Source organism: Alosa sapidissima, chromosome 23, assembly GCF_018492685.1.
Source record: "Alosa sapidissima isolate fAloSap1 chromosome 23, fAloSap1.pri, whole genome shotgun sequence".
Classification (NCBI taxonomy): Eukaryota; Metazoa; Chordata; class Actinopteri; order Clupeiformes; family Clupeidae; genus Alosa; species Alosa sapidissima.
In genome coordinates this window covers 25987420-26011545 of record NC_055979.1, presented here as the reverse complement: position 1 = coordinate 26011545, position 24126 = coordinate 25987420, and the positions used below count along the sequence as shown (strand labels likewise).

The window sequence follows — 24126 nt, the reverse complement described above, 5'->3', positions numbered from 1 at the left end:
AAATATCCCATAACAATGCATTTGAATAAATCAAGTTTTTTTTGTTATTATCTCTGCATGTTTGTTACTCGTTATGAGTGAGTCTTACTTGTTTAATTGACAGACCTCGGAATCTACCATAAAACTTAAAATGTATTAATTTCTACTTGTCGGAACAACTGATAATGGAATGTAGAAATATTATTTTAAAACTCAAAGAAATTGTAGTTTTAATATAGCCATTCAATAAAAATGTGAGGGAATAATGAGCTATGTTCCAGAGCTATGTAAAACAGTGTTTTTCAACCACTGTGCCGGGGCACACTAGTGTGCCGTGAGAGATCATCAGGTGTGCCTCAGAAAATTACCCAAATGTCACTCACTGGTCCAGAAAAGCAACTGTTGCATCAAATAATTTATAACCGCATGCTCTCATTGATTGTATGATTGCACTATTTGTGGTATGCAGGCAATTGTACAACGGGCGCCCCATATCCAGTATTCAAAGAATCATCACATATCCAGTTCATAACAACAATTAAATTAGATATAGTCACCTACAAATGAAACCGAGGGCGCTTGTTTTATTGAGCAGGTCTTGCATAGAAGCCATAATAAGGCCATCTGTGTATTATTTGAAGTTTTAGGCTATGGTATGTTTATTTTTTCTTCACACAGGATGTTAGTGTGCCGTGGGACATTTTAAGTGTCAAAAGTGTGCCGTGGCACAAAAAAGGTTGAAAAACACTGATGTAAAATATATGCCATATTTACAGCAATTCTGTAGTGTTTGAGTATTGAGTAACCACAGATGGGAAGATCTCACTTGAAATTTTTCAATATTGGAACAAGCATTTTCTGATTGTGTGCAGACATTTTTTTATGCTTTTCCTTTTTCTAGGCTATTCTTTCCAAACCCCCCGCCCCCATCTCATCTCATGTTATACCTCCCCAGGTAGGTATCAAAACATGTCCTCAACAACTAATCCAACGTGTAGTCAGTATGTGAGATACCATTACACTAATCAAAATAATAATAATCTAATTGAGATTTGTGGTATATAATCGGCTGAGTCACTTGTGTTATTTAGTGAACTACTCAGCTGCTACCAACTGTGCCAGCTGCTCCTTTCCCTGCTCCAGCAGGACCTGTTTCTACACTCCCTCCTCGGTATTCCTTTCCCTGATCCTGTTTCTACACTCCCTCCTCGGTATTCCTTTCCCTGATCCTGTTTCTACACTCCCTCCTCGGTATTCCTTTCCCTGATCCTGTTTCTACACTTCCTGCTCGGTATTCCTTTCCCTGATCCTGTTTCTACACTCCCTCCTCGGTATTCCTTTCCCTGATCCTGTTTCTACACTTCCTGCTCGGTATTCCTTTCCCTGATCTAGTCCTGCCATAACGTGTTTCTACACTCCCTCCTTGGTATCCCTTTCCCTGATCTAGTCCTGCCATAACGTGTTTCTACACTCCCTCCTCTCGGTATTCCTCCTGTGGCTACTGATGCTCATCCTGCTTCTCCAGTTCCTCCATCACCTGCTGTTCTTGTTTCCCCTCCTGCCCCCCCACTGCCCCTCCTGCCCTGGCTACTGCCCTCCGTCCCCTGCTCACTCCTGATCACAAGTGTTTGTGTCGCTGTGCTCAGATGAAGGCGTTAGCTCTGTAGCCCTGTCTCCCACTGGCTTTAATGGGATCATGCCTCTCTAATCCTCCACTTATGCGTTTATGAGTCAGGAAGCGAGCAGGGGGCTCCACAAAGACGGCAGGGAAAAGGGGGGGTGGGGGTGGGGGGGGCACTGCGAGGGGAGGGCCGCGACCACCCGACACAAAGCAGCCCACTCCGAGGACACAAAAGCGTCCGTGGCGGCCGTGGACAGCAGATGCAATTAAAGAGATTAGAATGGGGAAATGAGGAGAAAGAGCAGCCTGCACTGAAAGAGGGAGGGAAAAGAGGCACTGTCAGGGTGTGTGTGTGAGAGAGAGAGAAAGTGTGTGAGAGAGAGTGTGTGTTTGTGAGAAAGTAAGAAAGTAAGACTGAAAGAGAAAGTAAGACTGTGTGTACATGAATATTGCATTATGTTTATTTTCAATGATAACATTTACATGAGTATTACAATTGTCAACAGAAATTGTATATCCTGCAGTTGTACATGTTGTCATGTATTAATGGATTGTTTTAATAAATCTTGTGTTTGAATATAACGCCTAGTGGTCGTCTCCATGCTGAGCTGTCAGGTTATTGGAGTGGAGTCCCAGTCCATAATCTTTATGAGCCCAACCCAGAGCAATGAGCCCTAGCCCTGGAACAGATAAGAGCTGTGTGGGCTACATAGTGTTTCAGCCCCTGGAATGACAGAATCCACTACTCTCTTTAATATACACAATCTTCCATCCATGTTCTCCTGTGTGCTCTCTCTCTCTCTCTCACACACACACACACACTCTCTCTCTCTCTCTCCTCCACACACACTCTCTCTCTCTCTCTCCTCCACACACACACACTCTCTCTCTCTCTCTCTCTCCTCCACACACACACACACACTCTCTCTCTCCTCCACACACACACACACACACACACTCTCTCTCTCTCTCCTCCACACACACACACACACACTCTCTCTCTCTCTCTCCTCCACACACACACACACTCTCTCTCTCTCTCTCTCTACTCCACACACACACACACACACACACACTCTCTCTCTCTCTCTCCTCCACACACACACACACACTCATTCTCTCTCTCTCTCTCTCTCTCTCTATCGCTCTCTCTCTCTCACACACACACACACTCTCTCTCTCTCTCCTCCACACACACACACACACACACATTCTATCGCTCTCTCTCTCTCTCACACACACACACACACTCATTCTCTCTCCTCCACACACACACACAGACACACAGCCTGGCCATGTCAGAGTGTGCTGCCAGTAAGAGACTCCCAGAGACAAATGACATTATGTCTGCTAGAGGAGGCTGGAAATGAGGCGTGATCCCTCCAATCACGCCGTGATGATAATTCAGTGCGATTCAGGGGAAGAGGAGACCTGGTTCAACAGCCCCTCCAGTGCCTGGCCGCCTCACTCTCACGCTCTTGCACTAGCAGAGCGACAGACTGTGGCTGAGGCTGCTCTCCACTCAACCTTTTTATTTTCATTTCTGACTATAGACCCTTTCAACAATAAAAACAAAAACAATGCTTAAACGTTATTTCAAGAGAGTTCCATTATCAGCATCATAGTTGGCCCCACAAGGCTTCCTTTTTAACATTCCATATGTTATCTTAATGCAGAGGAAGTAGATTGGGAACCAAATAGAACGTTCAAGTATTGTTTTTGTTTTTATTGTTGAAAGGGTCTATACAGATATATTATTGCGTATTCATGACCTGCAATATATATCAGCAATACAATAATACTCTTGCAAAAAAACAACAAAAAAACATTCAAAATAGTATATATATTCAAATTTAAATATATTCAAAAACATTCAAGGACTGAAGTAAAAATAAACAGTTTTGATTTCCTGAGAGCAGACTATTTCATGTAACTGTCTAGATGTATTTGCCAACCAGTCATTTAAATGGAAACTACTTAAATTAAAATAATTTAAAGGTAATGTATAATATATTGTAATTGAGTGACAGCTCTGTGTTCCTCTGTGTGAATGTCCATTGAACAGCTGTTTCTGTTCAACCTGATGGAGATGTTGACCTGAGCCACAAGGAAATATAGTCAAATTGTCATTGTCAATGTCTATCAATTTACCAATTTAAATAAAAGACTATAAAGAATGTGTCCATGTATCCTTCATCCAGACGTTTCCAAACCTTAGGTCAAAATATCAAATTCTAAAAAATACATAAAACATTTTTACAAGGTAGTTTTCCCATAAACTTAATAGTAGGGCGATTAATTTTTATATAAAAAAATGATTATTGTTGTATGGTTTGTTTTTCAGATGCTTGCTTACTCAGGAGGAGAGAATACTTCTGGTATCTGGTACTTTTCATCGATGCGTTCTGATTCAAGCGGAGCTACACTAAGTTGCCTATATGCCTACTTGAAGGGGTAAACATCGATCGTCTTTTTCTTTCGTGAGTCTTTTCTGTGGCCGATGAAAAGAGCATTTAGGTTATGCACCATAATCACCAGTGGTTTAATTGGGGCATTATCTTGATTCCAAAATGATGCCTACGTGACATGTGCTCTGTGACAATTTACCTCTCCATAAAACAATTATTGATTTCATATTGTTTACATTACTCAAATTTAATTTGTAAACTAGGACCCAAGCAGCGCATGGGGGTGAGGGGGCTTCACGGTAGTTTGTGTGTGTCTGTATGCGAGGGCACGGGCCACGTGTTGTGTCTGGATAAGCAGAGTCATTTCCAGCAGCATTCTCGAGACAGCGCCTATTAGGCCACGCGAGTCTCAGGGCGCGCTTCCCATCAGAATTAATCATTGTGGGTTAATTTGAAGCTCAGACAAGTTGCTGTTAATTTAGTGCGGGAGGGACATGCTGAAGAGAGAAGCTGGGGTCCCGGCCAATCCCCGTGGGCCTCATTTATCAGCCAACCGAGATGGCCGAGCTTGATTACAATTTGCAAAAAAATTCATTAGAGTTAAGGCAATTGTCAGATCTCTCTCTCTCTCTCTCTCTCTCTCTCTTTCCTTCTCTCTCTTTCTTTCTCTCCCTCTCTCTCACACACACACACACGAGAGAGAGAGTTAGTGAGAGTTTCATGTTTTGGCTGCATTATTATACATACTATGGTATAACTCAGAGCACCGTTTGATTGGGAGATGAAACCTTTCCGGGAGAGAGAGAGAGAAATAGAAATGGTCCACTTTACCCATGATGAGTCGCTGATGAGAGCTCATCTGTTCGTCTGTCAGACAGCTCAGCATGCATGGCCGCTATACGCCAATAAATCTCACCTTCACCGTAACTCACAATTTCCTTTGGAGTTAGTTAGTATTTCGGTTTAATAAAAAATATGTTGGTTGAGCTTTAAGATGTTAATCAATGACTGTAGCGAAACTTTAACGCTAGGCTACTAATGGCCTTAATTGGAGAAAAAAAAATCTTATCCAATTTTAGGCCCACCCTTTCGTAAAGAGGCTATAGGTTATTCGAGGCATGTCACATATATGACACAATTATTCCCTACTTTGGATTACTCAGTGATAATCTGTCGGTGTAGAATATTATTGTGGCTTCATATTATTCCGACCTTCTGTATAGTCGCTTTGCATGATTACATATAGCGCGCGTCAGACACTCGTGCGTCTGTGAATGAATAATGTGCGCTCTGTCGGCTGAAATGCCCTGGGGGACTCCCATGTTCTCGCACTATGCTTCTTGATCAGACACATATCAGGCCTACAACAAACATAAAAAGACGTTAAAGCAACAAATACCCCATTAAGGATAAACATTAATTGTGCTTTAATTTCCGCTTATTTTTTAGACGCCTCACCTGATACATTTCATGACGATGCTATTATTCCTATACTGATAAAACATTTGCTATGTGTTGAAAGAGCATTTTGGGCAGTTGACGACCACGACTACATAATAGTTTATTAATTAACTAATTCTCTTAATATTAGTATCAGTGTCTGTAGTGTATTATAGAGTCAGACGAACATAGAATTACACATATCCGCAGCACAATATTAACTATAAAACTATAAATATCCAGAGAGCGGACGAATAAACCTCAAGTCATATCACTCCATCCTGCTCTCCCTTTCTTTAAAAAAGGTGCTGAACATTTGAAAGTTGTAAAATAATGTGGCCTTTAATTGTTCACTGAATCCGAAATGTGAACAAATGGGTTGTACAAATGAAAGGCCAAGACACTTTTCACCACGGTGGTCTTCCCAAAGAATAAACTCGGGGCGGACGGGATCATAACATGTTCTCAAGGCGCACAGATGAAATGTCGAGGGCAAGGTGAGACCGAAGATCAAGGCTGACACATGGGTACGACCTGTCTAAACACCACATGCTGACGTGTCACTATAGTGCGTTATTAGTCCTTCCCGTGTCGACTGACCTTGGCTTTTATTGAACTCTGGGATGATGTTACACACCCCCTGTAACAGCACGAGATTGCGACGCTAGGCACGAGATCTTCCTTAACATATTTTGATGCTGACACCAGAGAGTTTGATTTGTACCAACATGGCACTGGAACCTTCATTTCAGTAGCCTACCTGGAAAAGCAGGTGTAAAACTGTCATCCAATCGCCAGTAACGCTGGCTGAAGTGAACAATAAAAATTATACTGTCAACAGTTTTATTGTATTGTATTGCATTGTATTTAATTGTTACTGTCGAGAGGGGTGTGTTTTGCTTTTTCTTGAGGACCAATTGATTTTCTCCAGTAAAAGACTACTATTTGGTTGTCATTTGTTTACCGACAAAGAAAATAACCTGTCAGATGAAGACGCCTTTTTGGCACTTAAATTTACTTTGGTGCATCTTTTTAATAATTAATTTGTTTAAAGTTATTGATCAAAACCTGCAGATCAGTATCGGTATTGTAAATGATAAAAAGGCATAGCAATAAGCAAATTGACAAAGGATCGTCACTTCATGGGGTCCAGTTTTAATCCACACAAAAGTCTTGCGTCAATCATTCATGAAATGTTAGCAACATTTTACACAATGTTAAATAAATTAGCAGCGTGCTTTATAAGGTGTGGAAAAATACAATCATAAACGTTTTTTAAAATCAAGCAACAATAATCAATTTTAAGAGTTAGTGAATATCACGTAAATTAAAACACATAATTGGTATTGATGCAGCAGGAACACCTGAATGTCTGGGGTAGAGTGTGGGTTTTTTCTTAATCTTTTTACAGTGCTAAACCAACAAAAAAGTGCTCATCTGAGACACGTCTGTGTTCTCTCAGTTATGCCTGAAAAAATACACCAACAAGACAATTCTGCCTCTGCAGTCTGCACACAACTAAAAAATCATAGTGATCTCCACGATTAGCCTATTCTTTTTGTTGGGAATGTACAGTGGCTCCCGGTATCCATTATTTTGGTCCAAATAGTTTATTCTTTCCCAAAATACTTTCATCAAACACCGGAGCCGATTCCTCTCAGTCGACTCTCACATCTAATCGTGTAGTAGCCTACCGCTCCAGGTCTCAGTCAGGCAGGCCTAAGAAAGAATTATTCCACATCATTTTACCGACCACATTTTTCTCGCGGGTATAAACATGGGCCTGTCGAAATAATTTGAAGTCCAACATTGTTTTCATACATATTTTGTACTCTATGGTTGTTTATTTCGTTTAACTTATATCGACATTAGGTCCTCCGCATCCCGTCTGAAATCAAGGCCTCGCTTGCTCTAACTGCTGGTGCTGACTTCGTATTGCAAAGCGGCTGACGTGCACAGGGATGGGCACCACAATTTTGGGATTTCTGGAGGGCTCTCCGTTTTTAGAGTTAACGTTTCCGGCTTTCACGCGTTTCCACTTGGCTCGTCGGTTCTGGAACCAGATTTTGACCTGTACCTCGCTGAGCTTTAACGCGTGAGCAATCTGAGAGCGTTCTGTGAGAGAGAGGTACTTCTTACAATGAAATTCCTTCTCCAGTTCTAACAGTTGCTCACTGGTGAAGGCTGTCCGTCGTCGTCGGTTCTTCCCAGTAGACGTGGTGCTCCCAGTTCCGCTCGGTCCATGGGCACCATCGTCCATTCCACCGCTCGCGTCTCCGTCGTCCTTTTGACACATGGCACTGCCACTGGCGTTGTCGTCTGAGCTGTAGTCTAGATCGCTGTCCATTGTATAACTGTCCTCTTTACGGGTACACTCGTCCTCTTTGCCATCATCTTTACTGTGATTTCTGGCTGTAATGAAAAATAAGTCATGTTACTTGTGAAACAGTTGTATTAAAAAATATACATACAGAAACAAATTTGTAAACTGGCTGAAACTTGTGTGGTTGAGTAATGCGACACTACATGCACCCATGAACTGAGTGTAGCCTAGAGTAAAATATTCCAGATATTTGTGGCGAGGAAATTTGCCAGGAAATTTCTCTTGTTTACTTCAGATGATAGATACGTTATGCTTTCCAGTTAATTGGATTTGAATATTTACACTATACTCATCTGGAAGTCCTGGGCCTCTATTTATTTTACACGAAGATTTGGAAATGGCTGAGCGACACTGAATTATGCGCACCGTTTTATGAACATTTAGACACCGTTGGCGCTTTGCTCCTTCTTCAATTAAGGTAGGCTAATTTGGCCACTTAGCCTGTGCCCCGGGCGTTTTAGTCTACCTTTGGAAGCTTTGACAAAGGCTACACATTCTCTATAAAAGCTCCCCCCCCCCCCTTAGTTTTTGGCAAGTCATATTCCGATTTGTGATTACACTTGATGCATACTTTTTCGTTGCAATGCTGTTTTTTGCCATTCTATATATGAACTGTCTTTGAACGAACCAATTCCAAAGTAAAGTTATAGGCGAAAATAGACGTCAGCCAAGGCTTCAATTTTGTCACCACGACAATTTTATGGAAAAAGTTTATAAACAACTTCTGAACTGAAACTCTACAATCAAGTAGGCACTCTTCTTCATGTTCCCTTCATTTCAGACTTGCATCAATCTTTGTTAAGGTAAAGGTACAAACAATACTTGTAGTAAAATAGTTTCATGCCATAGCTTTGTCTGCAAAGCCCAAGCTACTTCATAACCGAAAAGCACAAATTGAAATAGAAACAATGTATATATTCACCTGTGACAGACTGCAGGGACTCTGTGTCGTGGAATGACGAGAGAGAAGACTCCTTTCCCAGGAAGCTTTTCCCGTCATCTGCGTCCAAGCGCATTTCCTGAGTTTTGTCAAAGGCAGCATGGAGGGACTGGGGAGCGAACTTCCTCACCGCCTCCTGCTGCTGCGGGGACGCGGGGAATCCGCCGGGCAGCGTAGCCATGAGCGTGGATGTCAGCGCCATGCCCTGCGCCAAGCTGGAGCAGAAGCTGCTGGGTAACCCGGGGATCTGGTGGTGCGGGTGCGTGGACGGCAGACCCTGGAGCGCGGACTGAGAGAGGGCAGGCGGTGGAGGGGGCGGCGGGGGGAGCACTACTGACCTATACGGCATGAACATGGGGTAGCCAGTGTAAACAAAATGTCCTGGGCTTGGTTGAGGGGGACCACCGATTAGGGAGTCGATGCTGAAGGCCGTGGTGCTTCCCACTGGACGTTGCATCATCATGAATGATGGGCTAAAAACTGCACTCATAAGCTCGGATGTGTTACAAATAGAAAATGTCACTGAATGTGGGGGAACAAATTCTCCCTGAGCCGGTCTAAACCGATGTCAAGTCAATCACACGCGTTATTTTTGGTGGCACACCGCAGTAAGTCTAAAGTTATAACGATCCCGTCCTTCGTTTTCTGAATGAATACAACCATTTCATGGGGTTCATGTCAGTCTTCGAAATTCAGCGTCTCGATTCTTCGCTGGAAAAAGATAACACTGTATATAATCCGTGTTGACTACGCTCAGTTCCCGGCGTCCAAACAGAGCATTTTTTAGCTGTCCTGTGTTGCCATACTGCAATTTGACGAAGACGATTATTTCGGCGACCTTTTCATCCGATGCAGTTTGTTGTCAGAGTTGATATCTAAGCTCACTCAAACATGAATCGTCACTGTCTCTCCTTCATTCTGCAGATGCGGAACGCGTTTAAATTCCGCTCCCTCAGTTTAAGCGCCTCTGCCGCGAGAGCGGACCGCCCTCACACCTCTACTCTGCCGTTTATTGGCTACTGCAAACGTGGCTAATGTGCACACGTAAACGCACACGCACGCACAAGGGCACCGACCGTAAGTAGAAATTCCTCCTCAAAGAGACCCACTACCTTTACTGTTGTTCCTAGATGAAATAATAATTTGTATGTACATATCGGGCTATTGTCTGTTCCATTAACTAGGCCTAAACCAAAATAACATTAAGTCTGCACGTGCTGTATTAATATAAAGCACATTGAAATAGAAACATTAATTACGGACACATTCATATTCTGAGTAGCTAACCCTCTTATGTCAACAACACACCAAAACAAGATAGGTGTGTAAAGTTAAACCATATGGCTGTGATGAAAAATGGTGACCTGGAAATAGTGATCCTTAAAAACTCAGGGACAGCTGGGAACTGGACAACAATGTATCCAATTCTCTGGATCTCATCTCCTGGAGGTGAAACCTCTGACTCATTAAGATGTGACAACACGATCGCATAGCAATGCAATGCCTGAAGTAATGTGAGTAGATCTGTTCAAAAATTAGAATCTAAATAATGACCAACAGAGAAAACATTAGACACACACCATCAGTTGTGCATCATGTATGGGTAGCAAGTGTTGTTCTGATAGCCTACTGAATACTTCTGGGAAGGATTACATTGACATCCTAAGAGATGTTGGGAGTCACAATAGTTACAATAGACAAAAGAAATGAATAGGAGTTGTTCTTCTGAAAGGACCTTTTTGAAAAGAGATGGTCACAGGTTTCTGCTTGATGAAGGCCAGAGCAGGTTTTACAGTGGCTACCTGCCATGTATGACATCAGATGCCATGCCCTGTATTTTGTGTTACATTAGCGTTCCATGTAAAGTTCAGATGTATTGATACAAGTAGCCCAGCCCTATAGCTAGTGTGTTTATTTTCCAAGAGCACCTCTGTTTAAGGGCTAAAGGCTACTTGTTTTTTTTTTGTTTGTTTACAGCTTTTTCTTTGCTGATTTGTCTGGTAAGAATTAATTTGGCAGCAAGTCATTCTGATCATTTTAAAATGATTTTTCTAAATCACCACCCAAATGAATAATTTCCTAAATACATACATACAGTACCTGTGCTCAAGTCTTTAGAAACATGGTCCAAGTTGTTTTTGAAGTTTTCTCAGCGCAATGATCTCACATTCACATTCTCATGCTCAGCAATTTGTCATGTCATGTCACTTCTTTGTCATGTCATGCACACACACAGGCAGGCACACACACATACACACACATAAACACACTGTCTCTCACATACACACACACACACACACACACACACACACACACAACACACACACTCTCTCTCTCTCTCTCTCTCTCTCTCTTTCATACACACTCTCTCTCTCTCTCTCTCACACACACACACACACACCGTCTCTGGCACACAGCAGCACCGTTGCACACAGGCCCCATAGTGAATCATCTGGCTCCAATCCATCTGCCACAGGACTCCCTCACCCAGAGCCTGAGCCAGTGCATGTGTGCCCACACTGAAGCAATCTACTCTACATAAATCTCCTCGCCAGCACAGACGTGGAGTGGCTCAAGGTGACTGCTGTGAAGTTTGATAAAGCTTTGGAGTTGCTGGGATGTGGAGAATCAGAACTCTGTTAAACACTGTTAAAGAGGCAGACACTGTTACAGTGAAGAGGAACACACGGACGTGCCCAGGGCAGAACGATGCGGTGAAGAAGCATCACCCTGAGTGTTGACGAAGCATCACCATGAGTGTTGGATAGAGAAAAAAACAGTGGAAACATTCTGGAAATCCTAATGATTACCCAAAGGTTTACTGTCATTTGCTTTATCTACTCACACACACACCGCACACATACACACACGCACGCGCACACACACACACACACACACACACACCACACACACAGCACACATACACACACGCACGCACGCACGCACACACACACACACATACACACACGCGCGCGCACACACACACACACACACACACACACACACACACACACTCACACTCACACTCACACTCACACACACACACATACACACAAGCGTGCACACACACACACACACACACACACACACACACTCACACACAGTACATATGTTGTGTTCCTAGTGTTTGCTGATCAACACAGAATGAATGATCTCTTCAGTGTGGGGTTCTTTTCACCTCCTAAAATTGCAGCGCTCCCTCCCTCCCTGCCAAATCAAGGACAGCCCCCCCCCCCCCCAGGGTCACGGGGACACCGTCTCATTATAGTCGAGCCCTTCCGCAACTGCAATGCAGACATTAAATAGCAGTATTTTTCAATTAGCGCTGACAAATTCAATCAAAATTCCATAGATTAGGATGAAATGAGGCATGGGTCATTTACAAGGGATTTTAATTGCACAGCCATTAGACAAATAGTATAGCAGTCACTGTCTCATTATCAATCATGTGCAGGCATCAATAGTAAAGGGGTGAAAGTGGGGGTGTAGTGGGGTGGGGGTCCTCTTCTAAGTCACAGTACCACCATCACAGCGGAATGGCTAATAAATACCCTCTTTTGTACTTATAAATTATCCAGTTTAATTAACAACATGGATTATGATTGGAATATGATTTAATTAAACCTTTCCAGCATGCTGGTGAACAAGATCATCCATTACGGCGAAAAAGGGGGTAATGTAACCAAAGGCTAAATGAGAGCCGATTGAGCTCTTTTAAACACGCGCCACAGCTTGGGCGTCCTCTCTCTATTAACAACAATCACCAATGCAATTATTGCAGCACTCAAAATAACCGAAGAGAAACTAAAATGCGGAGGTTTGAAGTACTTCGGTTGTAGGTGGTTGGAGTAAATACAGGCTCAGAAAGATCTTCATTTCAGGTATTATAGAGGCAGTGGCGGTGCAGTGGCAATTTGTGTCTGGTAGGCCAATGTGATATGATTGCTGTTGGATTGTGTTTTGGTGAGGGGGGTGTACATACGGAAATGGATTTAAGAGTGTTGCCTCCAGTCTTTGACAGTTCAACATCATTTAGTTAGTTTGTTTCAGGCGCAGGCTTTTCATCAAGATCTAAATGTCAGCAGTAATGTGTTCTGCACGTTGCACTTTTCCCAGCCATTGAATCCCATCTACTGACAGCTGAGGTCTACACAACACAAAGCTATAGGCCTACACATTTACCCTGCTGCCATTCTCCTACATATTGAGTCAGGTTTTTCCACTTCATCTATTAATCTTAAACAACAGGGGAAACAGCCATTTGAAGGCTACATCTGATTTCTGATTATACAAAGGTTAAACTAAATCAATTGATTAACCTTTCCAAATTTGAGAACGATGATAAGGGATCAAGCGCGCTGGAGACCTGATCGGCCATGACATGGCGGGCTGAGCGCGACTCTGTGAACCCCACCCCGCGGGCTTGCCGTGGCTGCTTGGTTATTGATCCTTCCGTCCGCTCCTTGCGCCCGCTGTACTTCCCACATTATCCACACTTAGCACAATCAATGTTTAGAGGGAGATCGGATAAATCGGACCACTGTATTGCTGCTGAGGGAATTGCTTATGGTCTCCTCATCAGAGCCCTTTTGAAGCATTATGGGTTCTGAGCTGACTTTTGCTGCCATTGGATTTAAGGGCTACATGCTTAATGTCGTCTAAAAGTCGTTCTGTTGATTGTTAGAAAGGCATTACATAAGACATTGTTTTGTTTTAAAACACTGCATAGTCTCACAGAGAGTTACAAGCTATTGCACATAAAAGTGGTTTATAGTGGGATGCGATCACTAGACACGGCCCAATTCCCCTGGGTTTAGACCTATGACAATTGGAAGTCTGGGCTAAGTTTGAGTGATGGGCCCGGTTTGGGCTTAGCAGTGGCTTAGCCGAATGAACAACCAAGAGTAAACAAAGAAAGTAAAGGATTACCATGTTAATACAAGTGAGTTGAGCAGTCGTCTCTTCTGCAGGTAACAAAAGCCACTCTTCATGGTCATCTGTGCCATGTGTGTTATAGGAAACTGGCACTGCAGCCCCGTACTGTTTCAGATCTAAGAGTATTCTCAAGATGCCCGGCTAAATCTACAGTTGCCTACGGTCAAATAGCAGCAGCCCTCCAGAGAGCCTGCTTTGTAGAAGAGTTATGGCCTTTCCGGCCAACGTTACCATAGATTGTTTCAGATAAAGAATTGATGCAGTAAAAACGTGCCAAAAATTCCTTGATGCAGAACATATTGAACAGAAAATCCATTCCAATTATTACATTTGATGTATTATTGTCATGTTTGATTTGATTGTTTTACAAAGCAAAATACATGATGGCTGTTAAGTTCAGATTCGTTTTATTAGCGGTTCCTTTGTTGTATTCTGCTCATCCTCAAATGAAGAGGTAGAGGCCTATATGTCACGAAGAAAATGGAAATAATAACACTTTGATATTTCAGTTTAACTTTTGGCAATTTAATAAGCCTCGAACCCGAGCTCTCCTGGCCCAAGGTGTAATTAATGAAGAGCTCCCTCTGCAGGCCAGGGCACATAGTGCAAAACTGCTCATGAAAATATATCTCACTCTGACACCTCTGACAAAAACACTGACCAAACCATAGCACAAATGAAATGTCTAAAACAGCTGCACAAAGGTATTCATGGAACACGTTTAAATTGCCATATTTTTCATTCAAAGCATTTCTAAAATAAAACTAATTCTAATTCAAGAAATTGAAAGCAGCACAAGAGGTTTGAGGAATAGTGTGTGTGTGTGTGTGTGTGTGAGTGTGTGAAGTGATAGATTGTGCCCCCAGGGGCTTGAGAGGAGGGGGAACAAGGAGGGGGTAACTATAGAAACTAGATTTATTTAAGGTCCATCCAAAACACATCATCGTCAAGAGAAAGACAGAACTTTCAGATGCACCCAAAAAGAGAAGTCCAGGTGTCTCATGAGCATAATTATAGTCATTTTGGGAGAGCCAGCCTTCACTCTCTCACAGACAGACAGCAACAGACTTTCAAAACACACAGACCGACCACAGAATGGCCTGCATTTCACCGAACGTAAACCAAGGGCAAGACATAACACCACTCCACACACACACACAAATCCACATACACACACACACACACACACTAGCGTGGGGATTACAGGTATACAAAGCACAAGACTGCCACGAGCATGTTGGGCCAGACGGTCAGTGTAAAGTCACCTCTCTCTTGGCTGTCTTGTTCCTTGCTTCCCTTCCCACACTTACACGAGACACAGACAAGCTAATTAGATTAAGGGGGAAATATTCTCCTCGAGCTCCTCTTGCACACATGTCTGGGAGAAAGGTTATTTAATAATTACACTTTTAATTATGGGTAGAATCAAAGAGACTGAAATAGAGTCGAAGTGAACTGGTGCTAAAATTGGGTTAGGGGCTTTGTTCATTTCCCTGGTGAGCCAACCAACTGCCTACTGTAAGTGTCTGATAATCTCCACAATGGGCAAACTACAACGCAAGAAATAGTGCCATAACAACTGCATACGAATACTAGTCCTGTACTGTTGTTGAAATTCTGTTCTTTTACAAACACGTGCAGTGAGCTGTGTTCTCTTTGACAAGCCAAAAAATCACACACAACAGCGGCGGCAGTTAGTTCTGCTCCATTGCAGCAGGTAAGAAATGCTAATGATGAGTGAAAAACAAGGTAAGCTAAGCTAGAGCGCGAGCGAGAGCCGGGGGAGAGGAGAGGACATCTCATCCAGGAGAGAGAGAGAGAGATAGCGAGTCAACAGGAGAGTTAACCTCTGGACAGGCAGATGCTTGATGAAACAGCTCCATGTCTCCAGTCGCACTGGATCCAACATCATTAGGGGAGAGAGAGAGAGAGGGAGAGAGAGAGAAAGAGAGAGAGAGACAGTATGCTCTGGCCGTGAGAGCAGTAATGAGGCCCTTCCTCCTCATCCTTCACAAGGTAATTAGTGAAAGACCACTGCACCAATCCCACTCGACACTAATAGACTACTGAGGGAGCGAGCGAGACAAAAGGACAGAAAAACAAGAAAATGGACTTTATTCTTGGAGGAAACACACATGCACACACACACACACACACACACACAAACACAGAAACACACACATAGACAGACACACACACACACAGACACACACACACACTCACATATAGACAGACAGACACACATGCACATACACACGCACACACAGACAGACAGACACACACACATAGACAGACAGACAGACAGACAGACACACACCCACACACACCCACACACATGAAATCAGACTCTGGATCCTTGCACCCTTCTCATCTCTCAGCTCTTCTCCTTCTCCTTCTCAGAGTGTGTGTGCTGGTTCTGCCCTCTTCCCTTTGTGTGCAGGGTGGAACTGGAGAATCTGTACTAATGAAAAGCGGCATACTGAGCGCTTCATGCTGCATCAGATGAGGCTGAGAGGAATCGTGGGCTCCTCTAATGGCTTCAGAGCAGTTTCATTCGCCATCTCTGTTCACAGCCAATCACGATCGCAGGCGCTGGCAGTGATTCTCAGATGTGATATCTTTATTCGGGAGAGTGCTGAGCGATATCTCTTCCCTGGAGATTGCAAATGAGGTGCCTGCAGTGGACATTTTTCGCCTATTGTCTAATTTCCTCCGTGCTAATGATGAGTTCTTATTTCACAGGAGCCAATGTAGCAAAAAAAGATCCGCTGGACATTCTCTTTCCAGAGATAGTGAACCTTGACCCCACCTCGTTCACGGTGTACGGCAGAGAGGAAAGAAAGGCAGAGTGGCGTCGGTGATAAATGCAGTGTGGACGTGCGTTGGAATGGTACATGGTAACACGTCTATTTAATGTATGTAAGCGCACAGGGCTGAGAGTCAACTCAATGGCCCTGGATGACAAGGTCAGTGCTCACATTGGACCCATAATCAAGCACTCCATGATCATTGTGACATGCGCTCAAGGTTAAAATGGTGGCGTTATGATAAGGGGAGAACGCTCACGGGCTGAGCTGCGGAGCTACCTCTCAGGTGGAGAGCCTGTGAGGGACCTGTAATACACAACGACACAGTAACATCACCAGCCATCGTGTAGCATGGACTCAGTGTTACATTTTCAGTTATGTTTTTTTAAGTATATTTTTGGGGATTTTTTGCCTTTATTTGGACAGGACAGTGGAGAGTGACAGGAAGCAAGTGGGAGAGAGAGATGGGGTGGGATCGGAAAATGACCGCAGGTCGGATTCGAACCTGGATCCCCGTGGGCACACAGGCCCATATATGGTACCCCCCAACATTTTCAGTTATATCTTATCTTCAATTGTGCAATATGTATGGTATTGGAGAGTGTGAATAATAATGACTGAAGAATCCAAGAGATTTTTCGAAGATTTGTCACAAGTTCAACATCCTGACTGCCACGTAGGCTTGGTGTCATCTGAAGCGCTTCAGTGAAACGCCAAAAGGTTCAGGATAGTCGTCATGGGGGATGTGTCGTGGACACAACACGGACAGAGCTGCCCTCCGCTCACCGTTTGGCCCGTATGTCCTAATGGTGAGGGTTTGTCCCAGCTGGACGCTGGGTGGTCGAGGGAAGAAAGAGAACTTGGAGGAGGAAGCTATGTGGGTAATTGCAGGCGCTTCTGGTTTGTGGGGCCGTAAAAATGCACAAGCAAGTTAACAGCGCCCCTCCCCTACCCACAAGGGCCGTCCGAGCCCTGTGATTTCACAACGTTACCTGCTGGAGAACCTGACCTTCGTTGACCAGGCCGCTGTGGCCAGCTGTAATTGACGAGGAGCACACCTGGGCTGTAACGCAACCTCACCTGGTTGGGCCTCCTTGTGCAAAACCGTCTGTCTCTCCCACCCGCAGCACCCCCCCCCCCCTTCTTCTTTCCAGAGCAAAACAGGGCTGGCTACAGCCCCCCCCCCCCCCCCCCATTAGTGCCCCCTTTAAGGGTACTTAAAGCGGTAATGCGTTTGGTGATCCCCACATACAGTAATGTTAAAAATGACAGAATTAAGATATGCAAAGACTCATTCTGAGCTGCTCCATGCTGAATTACTGAAAAACAAATTAAATATAAATGGTATTTGCTTTATATTTTGTTATATTTTTTATTATTTGTATTTTTTTTTTTTGCTTTTGTGTCAGTACATATAATCTATCTGTCCAGTAACATCTGTCCAGCAAACAGGAATTATAGTATACCATTATATAATGTTATCTTGAAGTTCTTACAATATCAGACATCAGATAACACAGTTTCACAATGTAAAATGTTCTGACACCATTGTGAGAAGATTCTGTAATGCTGCAGATACTCTAGAACTGTTCACATCCAAGTCAGTGTTCTGAATGTAAATGTAAACATTTAACTGCATTGCAGAAATGCACCAATTAATTGGACATGCTTACACATAATACACAACTGGGTATTATTTCAATGTATATAGTTTTGGCCTCAATGAGATCAGGAGCCTCTGAAACATACTCTATATACTCCCAGTGATGAGAAGGAGCTTCTGAAATGTATATACCCCCAGTCATGAGGCTCTCCTGAGGATGGAGAGGAGGCTTCTGGCCAACTGAGAGGGCGCAGATCACCACTGAGCTTGTCCCCACAAGACAACATCCATATGCAGAGAGGAAGAGGGCCCTCGTGGGAGACTTTGCAGGGCAAACTAATATGAAATTTAAATACCAAATTTGTGTCTTCGGAAAAAAAAATGACCGACTGCTCCTGTCCAGAAAGCTGAGAGTTTCTGAACACTAATGGGTTCTGTCACATTGTCCCTTTACAGCAAGGTCTCCAGGAGCTCTCACAACACACACCACACACCCACACACATACAGACACGCGCACACCCACCCACACACACACACACACACACACACACACACACACACACACACACGCGTACAGATACAGACAGACACGCACGCACACACACACAGATACAGATACAGATACAGACACACGCACACACACCAGAAAAGAGTTTGTTAAATACCAAGATCTGTCAGATTAATCACTCATAATCCGATGTGCTAAAAAGTCAGACTAATTAACAAATGATTAGCAAGTGATGGTGAATTGCTTGAAGTCCAGCTTATTAGCGCAGCATTAATTGCTTTGTTTTACAACAGCCAGCTGGCTAATTGGACCTTTCTTCTCTCTTTGTAATTATTCTCACATTTGAGGTAAGCATCTCTCTCCTCCCTCATATGCGTCCTGTGGGACACGTAGTCTGTGAAACTGAAAAAAATATCTGGATTTGAGAAACGGTGTGTGTGTGTGTGTGTGTGACAGAGAGTGGGTGTGTGAGAGAAACCCAGAGAGACACACAGGCAAATGTGTGTACAGATCCTCAGGTTCTCTTGGTTTTGGAACTGTTTTTTTATAAGGAGCCATGTTATGTATCAGTTTAAACAAAATGTCTAAAGAAATTGTTTTTTATAGTAAAAGCCAGTCGTTGGGTTTATCTTATAAACAGATAATTTGCACATCAATAGATTATTTAGCATTATACTAATGAAAATGTATATAACAAATATATAACATGTATATATACTATGTTTAGATGAAGGCTTCTGCAAAATAAACATAAGCCTAACATGATAATGTATGTGTCCATCTCATTGATTAGTCAGGACCCTCATTAGTAGTATCCCTTTCGGTGATGTGTTCTCTCTGATCTGGGAGCAGTAGGCTATCATAGTCCTCGCTAATTAATTAATATATGACCTCCTCTAGTTATGCTAGGGTAAGATGTAACTCAAATTACCTTTTAAAATGAATCCTCCTGGTCTTCCCTCTGGACAGCTGTAAATGTCTTAAGCGAGGCTACCTCAGCTAAGCTGCCCTGGGCCTGTGTGCATTATGGCTCTGAGTGTGTGAGGTCACTGTGGTGTAGTCCAAGGCTCTACCAGATAAGTCAGGCCCCTAAGGCCTCCGGTTCCAGCAGCAGGGAAATGCCTATAAGGCCCCGGTGGTGTGTGTGTGTGTGTGTCTCTCTGTCTCTCCCTGTGTGAGTGTGTGTCTCTCTCTCTTCCTGTATGTGTGCGTGTGTGTGTGCGTGTGTGGTGTGTATGTATGTGTGTGTTGGTGTGTGTGCGCGAGGGTCGTCCCTTTATTTGTGGCCTACCTTTTTTCCCAGTCTGTCCACAGGGCAGGATTGTCATGACTCCCTGTCAGGAGTACAAAGGGGCAAATCTGATAGAGCTAATCTGATCTGAGGGATGCTCCGTGCTGCCGAGGAGGGAGGCAGTTGGACTCATATTTATTCAGATTACTCATTAGATTTCATAGTGACAATGGGGGTAAAGTGGCATGTAATTACACAAGGTTTTCTGAGGATGACAGTGACTAGGGACGATCTTACAACCGGAAAGCATCACCACATAAAGAGGACAGCTCAACCTTCAAAGGCTAAATGTGTGTCTGAAGGCTATGAACTTTCGGACCCCTGGGCCCAGATGTATTAAGGGCCCCCCACTAATTGTCGTATATGTGGGAGGGGGGGTTTGGGGGCCCTCTCCCAGAAATGTTTTAATTTGTTTGATGTGATTTCCTGTATTCTGGTGCATTTTGGGGATGGCCAATACTAAATTTAATCAGATTCACAGCCTACATCCTGATTTGTTGTTACTGAGGCAATGATTCCATGCAAAGGCTTGGGTTTCAGGGCCCCCTGACCCCTTGGGCCCCTGGGCCCGGTAGGCCCGTGCAGTAATCCATCCCTGGCTGCGCCCCTGTCTGAAGCAAAAATACCATAAACAAGTTTAACCCCTCACTCTATAGTCTTGGCTTGAGGGCCTTCCTTGGATGACAACACACACTTATTTAATAATTACATTACATGCCAGTGTAAGCTACAAGGAGCACCAGGTGATCAAGCACAAAGTGATTGTGTTTATTACGCTTTGTAAACCCACCTGCCGCTGGGACCAACATGCGATGTGACATGCGAAGACTGATTCGGCGCAAGATTTTCCACAGACGACGAGGGACTGGCGGGAAATATCTTGGGAATATAAATACAGCCATGGAGCGCCGGCTATTACGAGAAAGACCCCCACTGCTGGACCAGACCTATGTCCACAGAGGTCTTGTCGTTTAACTGCGCGGTTAAATCCTCGTCAAGAACGGTCCTGCGGGAAGGGGCCGCTCATTCGAGAAGTGGGTCAGTCGCTTCGTAGAACACGCTGGCTTGTTAGCGCATTACAGTAAACAGACCGCACGACCTGGGACAAGGTGCCACACAGCAGGCCCTCTGGCACTAATAGGCAACAATGAAAATTAGACAGGCTAATTAGCACTTCCTTGGCACAAAAGACTGGCTTCGTCTTACCAAAAGGTTCATCTATGCCTTGTTGCCCTCCTCCGTTCCCCTTATTTTCGACATCATTACAGGGCTGGAAAAAAAACTTCCATCATTGCACGCTCGCGTGATTCCGAAGATGGTTGATAATTTGTTTCGGGATGCGCTGGCCCAGGGCGGGGGGAGGACGGTTAGGACCCTCTCCCGGGTTCACCCCGTGGAGCATGCCAACAGCCATCCCTCCCGCAATAGCCTTCATTCAAACACATCTAATGGCTCATTTCAGAAACACTTCAGATAATTAATTTCAAATAGTTCAAACAGTCCGTGAGTACACACAAACATAGTCTTAATGAGAGCCCTGAGAAAAATAAATTGCGAAGCACATATAGAGGGCCTTTAGGTTGGAAACAGGACGATACTGACCCACATCCGATCAGGGAATCAATAGTAGCCTATAGAGATAATCAGCATAGGCTGCAATTATAATACACTCTCCTACTATGATGCTATGTGGAGCATAGCTTCAGTATAACAGTAATTGTGTCTATGATGCCCTGTCAGCATATGGATCAGTAGTACAGTTTTGTATAGTGTAGATAAGCATCAAGTAGCATATCCAATAACATGTTTTGTTGACAGAAAACATTCTAGATCCCTTGAATAAGTCCTTACTCTGCTGCAGAGGCTATATTGCTAAAGGTTCACTCACTCTAACAAAAGGCTCCTTAAACCTTTATAGGCTTCAGTGTCAGTTTTTGCTTACATTGTATTGACAGAATTGTGGAATATTGAACCAAAGACCTTTCCCACATATAATTTCAGTAACACAATCACTTCAAGAAAATACTGATGTGTGAGAAAGTTCAAGTGGCCTCAGTTTTCATGGAGAGCCTGCGTTTCTGTCATGTTCTGACATGTACCAGTCAAGGTCCTGCGTATATCATACTTTCAGTAAAATAGCCTACTACTGTAGACTTCATTCATTCAAAACAATGACATCTATGAAAGTTTACTCTTTGCTTTCATGGTTGGACTCTTTCCTGTGTCTAACCAACTTAACACAGAATGTATTCTGAATACATAATAAGGTCCGTCACACTTAGTGACAGCCTCTCGTAATAGTAATTCTAATGTTTTACTCTTCTATTTGAATGGGAATTCTAAACATAGAGCTACATATCTGAGTCCACATTACATTATATTTGGCTGATGCATTTTTAACCAAAGCGACTAACAACATTGATAACATGCAGTTTAAGCTTTTTTAAAGCAATTCCTCAACAATTCTAGGACAATTAAAACAATAAAAGTCTAGTACAATAAGAGTAAGTGGATCAGTGAGTGCTGTTTAGGTCCTGTGCATATCATACACATAAGTAATGGCATATTCATTGATCACCTGATTAAGACTCTGTTGGCATAGAAACGCATAGAAACGTAAGCAAGGGTGCATGTCTCTGTAAGAGTGAACTAAACGTCCAACTCTTGACTTGGGATGTGGCCATTTGCCGTTTGGCTGGACGCAGTCGCAGGGCCATGCCATGCTCGCTGTCCCCGAGGACCAGACTGCAGGATACGCTCCAGGGTCAGTGACATTCAGCAGGAAGCAATCAGCCTTTAACGCCTCACTCATGACGCCGTTACATTACAGGAAAGGCCCACCTCAGTTTATAAGGCACATTTGATTTTTAGCCACGATTAAACATGAGTGAGCCGAACTGAATTGTGTTCTTGCTGCTTTGACATTTCAGCTGAGGCAAACATATCAAACACTCTTGCAGAAACATAGTCCTTTTTCTGTGGCTAGGGCCTTTTATTCCCCATTGCCCTTCCAGCTCCCTGGATCAGTGATGATTGCATTCATGTTGCCCATATGATTATGATCTATGGGGCTGTTTTGGGGACTCAGTAGCCGGCTGGTTGTATCAAAGTGTTCCCATGCTTTATCTAAGGGTGTAAACATGTCACAACATATCTAATAGCAGTCTTTATCTTTCTTTGGTTGTTGCTGCTGCTCGCTAAATGTCTAAATGTGCATTGTTATTCACACCATTTTGAGCACCAATTGAGAATTTGATCTTGACATGTTTATGATATTGACATTGTATATAAATTGGGCAACAATTCCAGTGCTGTTTCCTAGAGGTTTTGTGAAGTAGGCTACTGCCTGTGCACCTCCTTATTATATTTACTACTTTCCCGATGTTTTATTTCTTCTTTAGAGGTCAAATAATTGTCAGTGTTTCTCAATATGATAACAATCTCTATTTTTTCATTTTCCCCTTGTGATTTAAATTAGCCTAATATGACTCATTTCAGGCATTCCTGTATGTTTTTTTCTATGTCAAAGGGTTTTAATAGAGTGATGTTCATCTAAATGGTGTAATAGATAAATGTACTTAAACGTGAGAGTTAGGGATAAGCACTTAGGTGAGGGTATTCAAGTCTGCCCAGTCCTTGGCTGTGAAGTGAAATCTGGTTTGGTCATGAGCAGCAGGATTGTTGGTAACTGAAATAAGACATGCTGAGAAATACCTATAAATAAAGACTCAGATTCAGACACAGCAGACCAATGTCCTATTAGACTTTGCATGTGTTTATGTAGCTTTTACAGACTAAAATCACAGAAGCAAACTATTTCTACAAGGGGTCCAACTTCAACAACAGGAAGTGATATAAAGAATGTCACTAATCTTCACATTTTCTATTTGGATGCCAAATATACATCAGGAACAGGAACTCCACCAGGAACAGTAGTGTGTTTTCTTTAGTGTTTTACTGGCCTCTAGTGGCTGAATAATGCTACTTCTACATGATATCAAAATGGAGATCTCACCGATGGAGTACTGGAATGTCTGTATGGCAAACATGTTTGAATGTATTCTTAAGATACGTGTTTCCATCCATATACCACACTGGGTATTCTCAAAATCAAGAGTATCCAGAGCTGAGGTAAGACTGTTCAAAGCAATCGCTGAAATGTGACAGTTGTTGAAAAGAGACTAATGGCGTCTACTTTGTGTTCTTCTTC

At 43.2% G+C, this 24126-nt stretch overlaps 2 protein-coding genes across 2 annotated transcripts in view; both read right to left on the bottom strand.

Moving 5' to 3' along the window:
* Positions 1-6583: 6583 nt before the first annotated feature.
* gbx2 (gastrulation brain homeobox 2) lies at positions 6584-9681 on the bottom strand. The gene is made up of 2 exons (XM_042080372.1): positions 8754-9681; positions 6584-7860 (listed from the first exon to the last, which is right to left on the bottom strand). Exons 1-2 carry the CDS (start codon positions 9259-9261, stop codon positions 7343-7345), a joined length of 1026 nt encoding a protein of 341 aa, XP_041936306.1. The 5' UTR covers positions 9262-9681; the 3' UTR covers positions 6584-7342.
* Positions 9682-23670: 13989 nt separating this feature from the next.
* iqca1 (IQ motif containing with AAA domain 1) overlaps positions 23671-24126 on the bottom strand; it is a 43080-nt gene continuing 42624 nt past the window's right edge. Inside the window, exon 19 of the mRNA XM_042080352.1 lies at positions 23671-24126. This exon is cut by the window's right edge and continues 128 nt beyond it. Coding sequence (XP_041936286.1) covers positions 24108-24126 — 19 coding nt within the window. The 3' untranslated portion in view covers positions 23671-24107.

Bases quoted from the DNA above. Each gene is read 5' to 3' on its own strand.
- gbx2 (XM_042080372.1), bottom strand. From the start codon at position 9,261: ATGAGTGCAGTTTTTAGCCCATCATTCATGATGATGCAACGTCCAGTG. The intron at 7,861-8,753 runs GTGAATATATAC...TTTTCATTACAG, and splicing joins GTCCCTGCAGTCTGTCACAG to CCAGAAATCACAGTAAAGAT.